The following is a 12,504-nucleotide window of genomic DNA, read 5'->3' as shown; positions in this document are numbered from 1 at the left end:
TTAGTAATGTTTTTAATCAGTATGTTAATTTTATAATTATCTTGTGCATTTCAGTTAATAAAGATGACATACTGAGTACAACTAGTTCAACACCTTCATTATCAAGTGTTATAAGTGGAGGTGGTACTAGTAGGAAGAGAACAAGAGATAAGAGTGTGAAGAAACAACCTGTTGATTTAACATTGCCACAATATTTAAAACCTTTTGAATTCGGTTAGTATTATCTGTATTACAGTTGTTTGTCTGTGAATCAATTGGTGTATTAGAAAAAATATTGATATGTAACCTACACCAGAATTTAACACAAAAACAAACTTTTTACTATTTTCTTAGTTAAATACAATTTTTTAAACTTGGTTAAAAAAATAAATAAACTTAGTAAAAACACTTGTAGGTATAATATGGAAAAAGAGTTTAACGATGTTTTTCTTTATATGCAGTAGATTCCCTGATTTATGACTGCTTGTTATAAGAATAATTAATTATTTAATTTACTAAAAAATGAATGACTGAGGATCACATAAAAAAAAGCTATATTTATGGGTATTTGCTTCTTTATCATTGCAGTGATTGTTTTTTATTACTTCCCTTGATTTTTCACCTTCTGAATACTCTCATGTTAGGCAGTTTTAAAATGTAGATTGAAATTTTAAAAATGTGTTAAATAAAATATGTAGTAAAAATAATAATAATATGTAATATATAATATATATATATATATATATATATATATATATATATATTTCTTATGTTTCTTGACTTGCTTAATAATCTCTCTTATAATATTTATCCCAATGTTTTATCGAAGGATTTACGTTTCTTTGTTTTGATATCATGCTATACAGTGTGCAGTTGTTACTTTAAATTCATCATAATTACTTACTTTTGTTATATAAATTTATTGCAGTTAATGATTAATGCAGTATATATTCAGAAGCACATACATTTTTTGTAAGATAGTGGCAGAAAAAAACAAGCTTCAAAAATTTTTATATTTGTGGTTTACCTTGTAGAAAAAACAAATCGTAAATTGTCATTTTCTTCTGTAAGTAATATAATAATTGGTTAATACTCCAATCAGAGACAGCCCTAATATGTACTGATTGTCGCCTTTGGCTTCCTGCCCCCCTTTCCTAATGGGAGGAAAGAAGAAAGATATTTCTTTCTCAGACAGCTGTCAAGGGATGCCACTGCCCTACCTTCATGTGTGTTGCCATACGGATACCTGGTACCTAGCAAAGTAGTTGCTTCATAATTAGACTGTAGTGGGATTGTGATTTGTGTGTGTTTAGAAGTGTTCAAGGATTCTTTGTCTTTTTTTTTGGAGATTATATGGAAAGTCGAAAAGTCAACTCAAAAAGCAGTTGAGGTTTCTTTTGGGTAAAGCTAGACGCCTCCTATTCTTGTCCCTTTCAATTCATAAAATATTATGAATAACAAGGATTCATATTTAAAAGTAAAAAATGCTTCACCAGTGTTCTTAGTGATTACAAAAAATTGTGAAATTCATATACCAAAAATAAAAATACATTTTAATAGAATGGAGTAAATAATGAATGCTTGCCTATTTTTAGTGATTGAACTATGGTCAGTGTGGAAACTGAAATATTTCTCCAAGTTTGTAATGAATTTGATTAAAATACATTGAAATATTAGAAACTCTAAATGCTGCCATTTTATTTACTAAAGCCCATCCTAATCTATTAACTAAAGTAATGAGAGAAAACATAAGCTTGTCTAACATTCAATGTCTATGAAACAGTTTGGAATCTACTGTCACTGTGTATTGTTTATATTGTGAGGTTGAAATGTTCAACTAGTTGAGCAGCCTGCTGTCCATGATGAACCACGATTGGGCTGACCTTCTGTAATCAGACGATTTGGTGCATGAAGTTGGTACAAAAATATATGAAGACTGGTGATTTACGATTTCCTCTTTATGAATTATATTCCTACAAGGTCAGTGCCATACAAATTCATTCCTGAAATCTTGCAGTACTTGCGATGGATTCCCAGACTGCTTTCTGAAGAACACCAAAAAAGTAGAATGGCTAATGCTTTAACATTTTTGACCTGATGCAATGAAGGAAATAGTTTTGAACCACATTGTTACAGGGGATGAGACATGGATTTCTCACATAACTCCAGCATCAAAATGGCAGTCAACAGAATTGTGAGATACAACATCTCCAGTCAAAGAGAAAGCCAGACAGACAATATTAACATATAAGATTATGGCTATTGTATTTTGGGATTGACATGGTGTCCTGTTAGTCAGTCTTATGCCCAAATGGACAACAATAACTCAGCTGTGTACTGCAAAGCCTTGACAAAGTTTCTATATAGAAAAATTGATTGGGCCTACTGTCATCTGGAGATTTGTTGCTGCATGACAAAGCATGATCTCCTGCTCAAACTCTATTGAGTTAATCAGATCTTTTTGATGTGAACAATTGGACCACCCACTGTACAGCCAGGACCTTGCACCAGACGATTACTACCTATTCCGCTACCTGAAGAAGTTTCTAGGTGATCAACAGTTTGACACCAATGAAGTGAAAACAATGGTTAAAGACTGGTGGCTGATTTCTATAAAACTGGCATAAACAATTAAGTAAAATGCCGTGGTAAATGTTTAAGCAGACAATGTAACTATGTAGAAAGTTGTATAAAGTGTAACGAGTGAAATAAAAAGTAGTTTTTAACAATATCTTTACTAGATTTTAGTATTAAAAAATGGACCTTACTCAAAAATAGCCCTCATATATAACCAAAGAAGATAAGCTAGAGATGTATGACTTATTTTTAACACTGCTAAAGATTGCATAACCAGTTTTTTGCAATATAGAACATTATCTAATTAAAATACTGTAATCCTTTTTTTATTTAGAAAAAATTCATTAAATTAAGAGGATATTCCTGCAGTAGATTTTTTAGGATATGGTCTTGCTTGTCCTTTAATGAAGACTGAAATTATGATAAAATGCCAGATCTTTTTTGGGAATTGAATCTGAGTTCATTTGATTTGTCTGCAACAATAATTTGCTCGTAAATTGAGCTTAGAGCTCAACTTAAGATCTGGCTTATAACTGTACTTTAAGAACAAATTGGGTCATTATTGCAAAGGGTCTCTTGTACTTGAGAAAGGGAGAATTACTTCTTAGCGTATCAAGTTTTAAAAAATTAAGCAATTCATATGTTTTTATATAGGCAATTGTATCAAGTGCATGTAACTTAGCAGAATTTTATAACAATTTGATACATGCTGTAATCATATTATGATTTTAATGGTTAAATTAAATTTGTAAAAACTAAATGTTTACCTCTTGGGTTAATTAGAAGTATTAAAAAAAATCAATTTGATATAGGTGCATTACAAATTTATTGCATTAATTATTAGTTTGCCTTTTAATGTGCTACCTGGTTTTATCTTTAAAATGATTATTCGATAAAACTTACCCATGTTTATATATATAATCTTTCATTAAAAAAATAATGTGATAGTTATAGTATTGATAAAAAAAACCAGAAAAAAGATTTATTGATAATCAAAGTTGAAGCTTTTCAGCAATTTTTAATTAAAGTAAAATATATATATATATATATATATATATATATTTATTTAAAAATGTATTTTATTAGATAATATTGTTTAGTAAAATAATTTTCTAAACGTATTCTTAGCATACTTAAGGAGAGATACATAAATTTAGTAGTATTAATGCTGTAAATAGAACTTCAGTTTAAAAAGAAGAGTAAGTGGCTGCTGCAAATTGCCAAGCTTTATTTATCTGTAAAAAATAACTGTGCTTATAAAATGTAAGTGTTAGCAATGATTTTGTCTGTAAAAGTTGACCATGAAAATTATGCTTAACTGTTCATTTTTATTGATAAATCTAACTCAATTTATTTTAAATAATTTTTTTTTTAAACTTATTGTGCTTTTTAGTTTTATTTACATCTTTAGCAGCAGTCATAGAATATCTTTGCACAAATGCAATTGAAAATGTTGTAACATGTACTATACTTCAAACATTATTCTAAAGTTAGTTGGGTTTAATCTTTTTTATAATAAAAATTAAGAGTACTATTTAAATGTGATTTTGTACAGCAACTAGATCATGAAAATATAAATGGATTCAATAAGTTCTTTTATCTCTGTAAGGAACTATAAAATTGATCTTCTATTGTATTGTAAATTTGTATGAAGTATTATAATACCTAGATGAAATAACTTCTGTTCTCTCAATAACAGTATATTTTTACTATAAAATTATTAACACAAACAAAGGCTAACAAATATCGACTTAAGCAATGTCTGCATATTAAATGGTTAGGATTGTATACACAAGGACAAATTAGGTTACTCTCTATTTGAATGTGTTTTAGTTCTGTTTATAATTACCATTTAGGAATGTAAATTTTAAGTACTAAAAATTCACTGTTAATCATCAGGAAAAAGGTTTTTACACAGCTTAAAATCAGGTCGAAAATAGTGCACTTTTTTAATACTAATGTCACAGTGTGATAATATTACTCATTTTTAAATAAAATCCATATGTTTGTTTGCTACAGCATTCAAGTGCTATCCAGTACTTGTTATTTAATAGAATTGCATTTGCTCTGATGTTTAGGAAGTATAGCTATTATAGGAACTTAAAAATAATTGAAATTTCTTTTGAAAATTAGTTAATTTAATGCTATTAGTATTAAAAAAATAGCTTTATGTTTTGGTTGGTTGGTTGGAAGATAAGAAGCCTATTTACACTATCTAAAACTGCTTGTGATTTTTTTGTGCTTTTAAATATATAAGAAAATAACCTTAATTGAGCACATTTAATTATAACAATAATAAATATGCTCTTCCACTTTGCTTATTTTTCAAAATGTTTTACTGTGAAGAATGATGTTATGTGCAATTATTGAATTCTGATAGAAACTGAATTGCTTTTATTAAGAAAATTATTTTCTAAATATAAAAAGTAACACAATTCAGTAATTCTTCGATCAGTCGATTGATTTCATGGCCCATCATTTCACTTTTAAAATCTTTCTCTTTCAATTGGTAGCTATCATTCAGTTTTCATCTTTCCACATATATTCGCCTTTATCTGTTCATTCCTTCATCTTTTCTGATATGTGTCTTCCATTAGGTTTCTGATCAAATGCAATTCTATCTTTGTCTGTCCTGTTAACTTGTTTAAATTTATGTTATCCTTGATTTTTCTTATAATCCTATGTTGAATTCCTTTTTATGATAATCTAAAAACATTGATATATATATTTTTTTTTTTGTATTAGTACTGCATGTAATTGATATCTGTATAAAATAAAATTAATTATAACTTTTTTATCTTTTCCGTTATGAATTTATTTTTTATTGTTAAATGACAACAAAATTTAATTTCTTTCAGGAGTTCTATAAAAATATCAGCACACCCTAGATGCTTCTGTTCTTTCCATTTCTCTTGTTTTTTTTTTTGTTATATACCACTAATTGTTGAAAAGTATGTAACTTTGTTATTGTCATTAATAATTTTTTTTTTTTTTTAATTTTAGGATGGAAACGAGAGTTGGTGTTTCGTAGTGTGAGTGATTCTGGGACTAAACGTAATGCAGATATTTATTATTATACCCCTAAAGGAAAGAAAGTGAGATCAACAAGAGAAGTTGTAGAAAATTGTAAGTTTATTAGTGTATATTTGTACCTCTTATTTGTTTATTTACTTAGTTATTTTTTTGTTATAAAGGATAGTTAGTAAATATTAGTTTTGTTTTTTCCTCATTTAGTTACTGTTGACCACATATTGATGCTAATAGAATTGAATCTGCTTATTTCTCTTTACTATTTTTATTTTAATTTTAAAATAAAAATTTTAAGACAGGATATGTCGTATTAAAATGAATCATCATTTACTACAGTCAAAAGAATATAAATGTGATTATTAAATTATATTTTTATAATAATCCTAAAAATATGTTTTAATCAGACCAAAGAACGACATAATTAAATTAAATTACTAAATATCTGATCTCTACTACACTACATGTACTACAACATCTGTTTATTGATATTTGATTTGGTTTAAATATTGATTTAACAACAATTAAACATTTTTAATTTTCATGAATATTAATTATTTATCTATATTATGTAAGTGACTTATATTGCAAATAAAATTGGCCTCAAAATATCATTCGAAAAGACAGAAATTGTGCCCCAAAAACCAACACGATTAAAAGAAGTAAACATAAACTGTAATAAAATCAAAATGGTAACCCAATTTTAATACCTCAGAGAAATAACAAAAAACCTAAATGGAAAAAACCTCGATCCAAATATGAAGAAACAAAAAAACTGGCTAAAGCTCAAAAATTAACCTGGTACACTTATAATAAAAAATGCCTATCAATAAATACAAAAAATAAAACACTACAACACAGTTTTAAAACCAGAATCCACTTACACAGCATTTTTCCACTTGAACAAACAATCTAAGACAACCAAAACGAACAATCTAAGAAAATCAAAAGAAGAATTGGAAGAACCTACATCAATAAAAAGTACCTGAAATACAGGCAATAGTTGATTGTACCTAACAAAGTCTGTACAGAGAGTTAGAACCCATCACTGATATCATCATGCGTAAGAGGAGATTAGCATTCTTTAGACATGTCATGAAGATGCAAGATTCAAGACTTCTGAAACAGCTAGTACAGTACAATCTCGACTCAAAAAACACCAAGACAGGATGTAGATGGATCAGAGAAATTAGAGAGCATCTGAAGGAAATTGATTTTACACCACAGATAAGATAAAATAAAATAAAAAACAAAAACACTCGCTAGAAAAAACTCAACACGAATATTTTCAACACTAGAAAGGTCACAAAGATCAGAACGTATGAAAAAGTACTGGGAGGACCGTAAGGCTCAAACAGTCTCACCGAAGAGACCTTGATAATGGACTGACAAAGTGATCCTCCGTGGTCATTAAAATAACAATAATTACTGACTTATGGAGAGTATACGTACTCATGTCATATATCATTTTTTTGTTATACAGTTTGAAAAAAAATTATTTAATGTTGAACTTGTGCAGGCTATATAGAAGCATATTTACTAGTTTATAAGATCCTCCTATTATAAATCATTTGCTTTTATCACGATAATGTTTAAAAGGTCACAAACGGACAGGAAATAATTTTACATATTGAAGTAAAGAAAAAATCTCCAGTGAATATAGATGTAAAATGCTTTATTTTCTGTCATTCATTTTTTTTATAAAAATTACAACTAAAATATGTTTTTTTAACATATGTATAAAGTGAGTCTATTGCTTAATAATTATGTCAGATGAAGAAAATAAAAATATGTAATTTAACCTGTTAGACCGTGATGGAGATTATGTTTACAGATAGAACAATCTGTTAATAGTCTGCAAAAGTCAACAGACTTTCCTCTCATTACTTTTTATTTCTTTAATTTCACTACCGAATAATTTTTAATAAATGTTAGTTTTATAATTGTAATTTATATTGGTGTAGCTACAAGTTAAAACAAAATCAGGTTAGATTTTGCCAATTTTTTTATAAAGTTACAAAAGTGTTTATTATTTGATAAGAGATTTTACTTTGTAAATATTTTTCTCAGAAAATAATTACTCTTATCTAAGTATTTAAAGATTATATCAAACAAATCACTTGACTTTGTTAAAAAAACTGGTTGTGATATTTTAATCTATTAAATAATAGCATATACTTGTTTTATAGTAATTGTGATTATATATGCTTTGTTTATTAATAATAAATTCAGTAACTGAATTATTTTCAAATATAAGTTATATTTTTTGTATAAATTCTTACTGATACATGTTGCCTATTAATGTTTTATTCCATTTTATTTCACAATTTTCTTTGTTCTTTGCAACAATGTGATACATTAATGCTGTTATAATAAAATTGTATAGTTTTAAATTATACTTAAAATAAACACCAGTTAGATAAAATTAAAATACTTGTTATGAATTTCAGAACTAGTTAATATAAACAAGATTCCCAATTACACTATGGTCAATATTTTATAATGTAAAGTGACTTGAAAATTATTAAATGCTATATATGTGATGTTATAAAAGATAAACACGATTTAAAAGTCAACATCCTATGAGATTAAATATTATTAAACTCTAAAAATTAAAAATATGTAGCTTTGTATACTGTACTTTTCAGAAAGGTGTTTAAATATACGCTTTTTTTTTGTATAATTTATGGATGAAAATGAGTGGTAAAAAGAAATAATTAGTGAAGTTTACTGTGGATACTCTACTTGAGAGTAGGTATGGTAAGTTTACACTGTTTACATTAAAAGGGTTTGTGTTCCCAAACACTAGGTAAAAAAAAGAATATGGATAGGCCCACTAGATCCAAGCTTTGCCCCACTAGCTGAAATGTTGCTTCAGTAGGAATTGGCTCAATCCTAAAGAAACCAAACAAAAAAAGGGATTCGAGATTGAGAGTCAATCTAACCAATAAGGAAACCATGCATGAGGCAGACAACACTAGGTTTGCTCATTGCTTAGGAATAATTTTTTTACTGAAAATCACAATGGATCCAGAAGGAAAACATAACAAAATAAGGACTTATATTGATAGAACTTTGTTGCTCATTTTGGTTCCCCTGAATCAGTACCTGTAGTTCAGGAAATATGTCCCAAAAACACCCCCAAACGGCTTTTGCTAATCTTCCAGTAATTAAGTTGATTTTACTGAAAATAAGTACAAGTTGCTTAGATTTCTTAAACTAACGTTTCTCATCATCTCTATAATTCTATGGTGTATGGAAATTCATTGTTACTGTAAACTGTTCCGCCAGTTTACAGCACCCTGGATTGTAGTTAAATTTTTATTTTAATCTTTTTATTGGATATTTTAAATACAAATGTCATCTAATTACATTTGATCTTTAACATTACTTTTACACTGGCTATGTAGTGTTTTTTTATTATTTTTTTATCCAAAAAAAGAAAGACAACTTATCACAAATTATTTTACACGCACTTGCTAATGTTTTCTGTAATCCTTGACCTTATATTACTTGAAACGTACTTACGTTACTAGTTTATGCTATTAAGCTTTGTTATTCATACTGTTCACATATAATCTTTAATCAAATTACAGGTGATTCTCAGTATATGATTGTATTACTACTTGTATTATCATTGCATATGTAGTGGCAGTATAATGGTAAAAAACAATTAATCTTTATCAGCAGGACTGTGGTTAGAAAAGACAATTACTTCTCAGCTGAGCAAAAATTCAGTTTCAGTAAAAATTTACTGCTAAAAAATTGATTTTCTAGCTAATTGTGAAATAAAGTTGAAATTCTGTACTTGTACAGTTTTTTGTTGTTGATTTTATGTATTGAAAAGTACTGAGCTTTCAGAAAGATTTTTGTCTAGTTATACAAATTATGTGCAAAGAACATAAAAGATGCTTTTACTTTTATATTATATGATTATTAATATAAATAATTTATGAGAAAATAGAATTTTAATTATTTGTAAACACTGGTTTTTTTTTTTTCATTTTGTTGTAGTAACAGATCCTGAACTTACAATAGACAATTTTACATTTTTTAAAGAACCTATTGGAATTAACGATCCTGAGAAAGAAATCATTCGGGAAGCAAAAATTAGAGGCGATAGAGTGAGTATTAGTAAGATTTAAAAAAATAAGTTTTATATTTATAAAACAAACATAACAGAAATTATTTATTTTGTACTTTGTAATGTTATTTATTAAATACAGTGAAAAACCTCTGCAAAACAGAAACACTTACGGTTTCCCAAGTCCTCTATAATATGAAAAACGGAAAGGAAACGTAGATTTTACTATTAATTTCATGTGTTAAATCTATTCCATAAGACGCAAAGTAAATAAAATATGGAATAGCTTGTAATAAAATAAAGTGATTAAAAAACATTGTACATAAAGCACAATTTGTAAATTAATAAATGCAGTAGATGACTAATTGTTACTTAGCACAAGATATGCAATCATATTTATGACTCTGAACTTCTGGGCTGTAAGCACAATCATTGATTAAGCAGGCGAAACAATCCACTTACTGTATTTTGTCAATAAGTTAATCGTTTCTTAGAGTTTTTATTCGTATCAATTGAAAATCATTTTTTTCAATGTTGTGATTTATTTATAGAATTATTATACATATTAATTGAGAATTTTGTGCTTATGATTTTATTCCGTGCTGTGAACACCATGATTCGAAGCACTAATAATTTTCATTTTGTCATGAACGTTTATTGTTGTTGTAGTTTCACATTTTGATTGTTTGATAACTAGAGTTTAAATAATATGTGCTCTATAAACTAAAATAGGTTACAGTATTTATAGAGCACATATTATTTAGTTTTAATTGTACGTGTCTCTTTTTTTCAAATTTTGCTAATTAAACAGAGAAAAAATATTACATAAGATTACGTAATATTAAGACAAAATAGAGGTTTTAATTTAATTGTAAAAAACTTTGTGAAAAGTTTAAGGGCAAAAAACAAATTTATGGCATAAAAAATAAAGATAAAATAAAGGAAGAACAGTTGAAGAATGAAAAAAATACTAATTGTCGATGGCAAACTTAAAAGCAAAAATTAAGGAATAGATTGAATTTTAATCAATGGTTGATGCATGCAGGATAAAAAACAAAAACAAAGCAGGTGTTGAACTTGATGGAAAAATGGCACTCTAATTTAAATGAAAAATGGTAATTGAAAATATAAATATTGGTACTGTTTTTTGACAGTTGGTCACGTCACCCTCATGGAAATTATTTTAACATAAGATTTCTTCCCATCAAACACAAAAAGTGTAACTCAACCAGCCGATCAGGAGATTATTAAAAACTTAAAATTCATTATTGGAAACATTTTGCAGTGGCTAGTGCTAACATGGATTGCATTCATCTGTTCAAAAACTGACATAAAATTACTGTTATGGATACACTAATGTGGCTCTCTTCTTTGTACAAACAGATTAAAAGTAATAGCGTTAAAAATGAATTTAAAGAAGCTGGTTTTTGCGCAGAAACTGATGATAATGTCCCTGTTATTTATACAATAGTATTGTGCAAAGTTGAAATTTTATTTCAGGAAAGTGATAAAATATCAATCCATGTAAAAGAATAGGTGGCTGTTCACAATGATTTAGTTTCTGAAGAAGGATTTTAGTCTGTTAATGAAATTGTTTTGTCTGAATCCAGCAAGAATAATGAAAGTGCAGAAGAAGAAGGAGAGGATACAGTATATAAAATTAAGAGTTTTAAAGAAGTATTAGGTAGGCTCGCATGGCTGGAAGATTTGACAATTTGTATAAATAATGATTTTATTCCTCTATGAATCATGAGACCTTGCCGTTGGTGAGGGGGCTTGAGTGCTCAGGGATACAGAGTAGCTGGACCGAAGGTGCAACCATATCGGAGAGGTATTTGTTGAGAGCCAGACTAAGGAATGATTCCTGAAAGAGGGCAGCAGCTCTTTCAGTAGTTGTTAGGGGCGTGAGTCACAATGACTTAAACGGCCATATCAACATCACTCAGTCCTCTGAGTACTGCGCAGCTGAAAGCAATGGAAAACTACAGCTGTTTTTTTTCCAAGAAAATGTGGCTCTCTGCATTTTCACATACCAATAATGGAGGCGCCTTCCTTGGCAAAATATTCCGGAGGTAAAATAGTCCCCCTTTCGGATCTCCGGGTGGGGACTACTAAGGAAGGGGTCACCAGAAAAGTAAAAAATAACATTCTACGAGTTGGAGCGTGGAATGTTAGAAGCTTAAAAAAGGTTGGTAGGGTAGAAAATTTAAAAAGGGAAATGGATAGGGTAAATGTGGATATAGTAGGAATTAGTGAGGTTCGGTGGGAAGACGAAGGCGACTTTTGGTCAGGTGACTTTAGAGTAATTAACTCAGCGTCAAATAATGGGCAGGCAGGAGTAGGTTTTGTGATGAACAAGAAGATAGGGAGGAGAGTGGAGTATTTCAAGATGCATAGCGATAGAATCATTGTAATAAGGATAAAATCAAAACCTAAACCGACAACGATTGTTAACGTCTATATGCCTACAAGCGCCCATGATGATGATGAGGTAGAGTGTGTATACGAAGAGATTGATGAAGCAATTAAACACGTAAAAGGAGATGAAAATTTAATAATAATTGGAGATTGGAATGCAAGCATTGGAAAGGGCAAGGAAGAAAATATAGTAGGTGAATACGGGCTGGGCAAAAGGAATGAAAGAGAGGACAGACTTAGAGAGTTTGACACAAAGTATAATTTAGTAATTGCCAACACCCAATTTAAAAATCATAATAGAAGAATATACACTTGGAAAAAGCCAGGCGATACTGCAAGGTATCAGATAGATTATATCATGGTTAAGCAAAGATTTAGGAATCAACTTGTTGACTGCAAAACTTACCCTGGAGCAGACA

General features: G+C 28.7%; 1 protein-coding gene across 7 annotated transcripts in view; it reads left to right on the top strand.

The window, feature by feature from the left end:
- Window positions 1-12,504, top strand: part of LOC142331438 (uncharacterized) — a 306,269-nt gene that overhangs the window by 169,767 nt on the left and 123,998 nt on the right. For 6 of the 7 annotated variants that reach the window (XM_075377346.1, XM_075377348.1, XM_075377341.1 and 3 more), the window contains 3 exons: window positions 55-213; window positions 5,560-5,682; window positions 9,598-9,707. In XM_075377346.1, the coding sequence (XP_075233461.1) occupies window positions 55-213; window positions 5,560-5,682; window positions 9,598-9,707 (392 nt within the window). The remainder of the gene's footprint in view (window positions 1-54; window positions 214-5,559; window positions 5,683-9,597; window positions 9,708-12,504) is intronic. The other variant, XM_075377347.1, reaches the window with a different exon arrangement.

Source organism: Lycorma delicatula, chromosome 10 (assembly GCF_047948215.1).
Source record: "Lycorma delicatula isolate Av1 chromosome 10, ASM4794821v1, whole genome shotgun sequence".
NCBI classification, from domain to species: Eukaryota; Metazoa; Arthropoda; class Insecta; order Hemiptera; family Fulgoridae; genus Lycorma; species Lycorma delicatula.
Note: the sequence above shows the minus strand (reverse complement) of the source record. Positions and strands in the feature narration are given on the sequence as shown.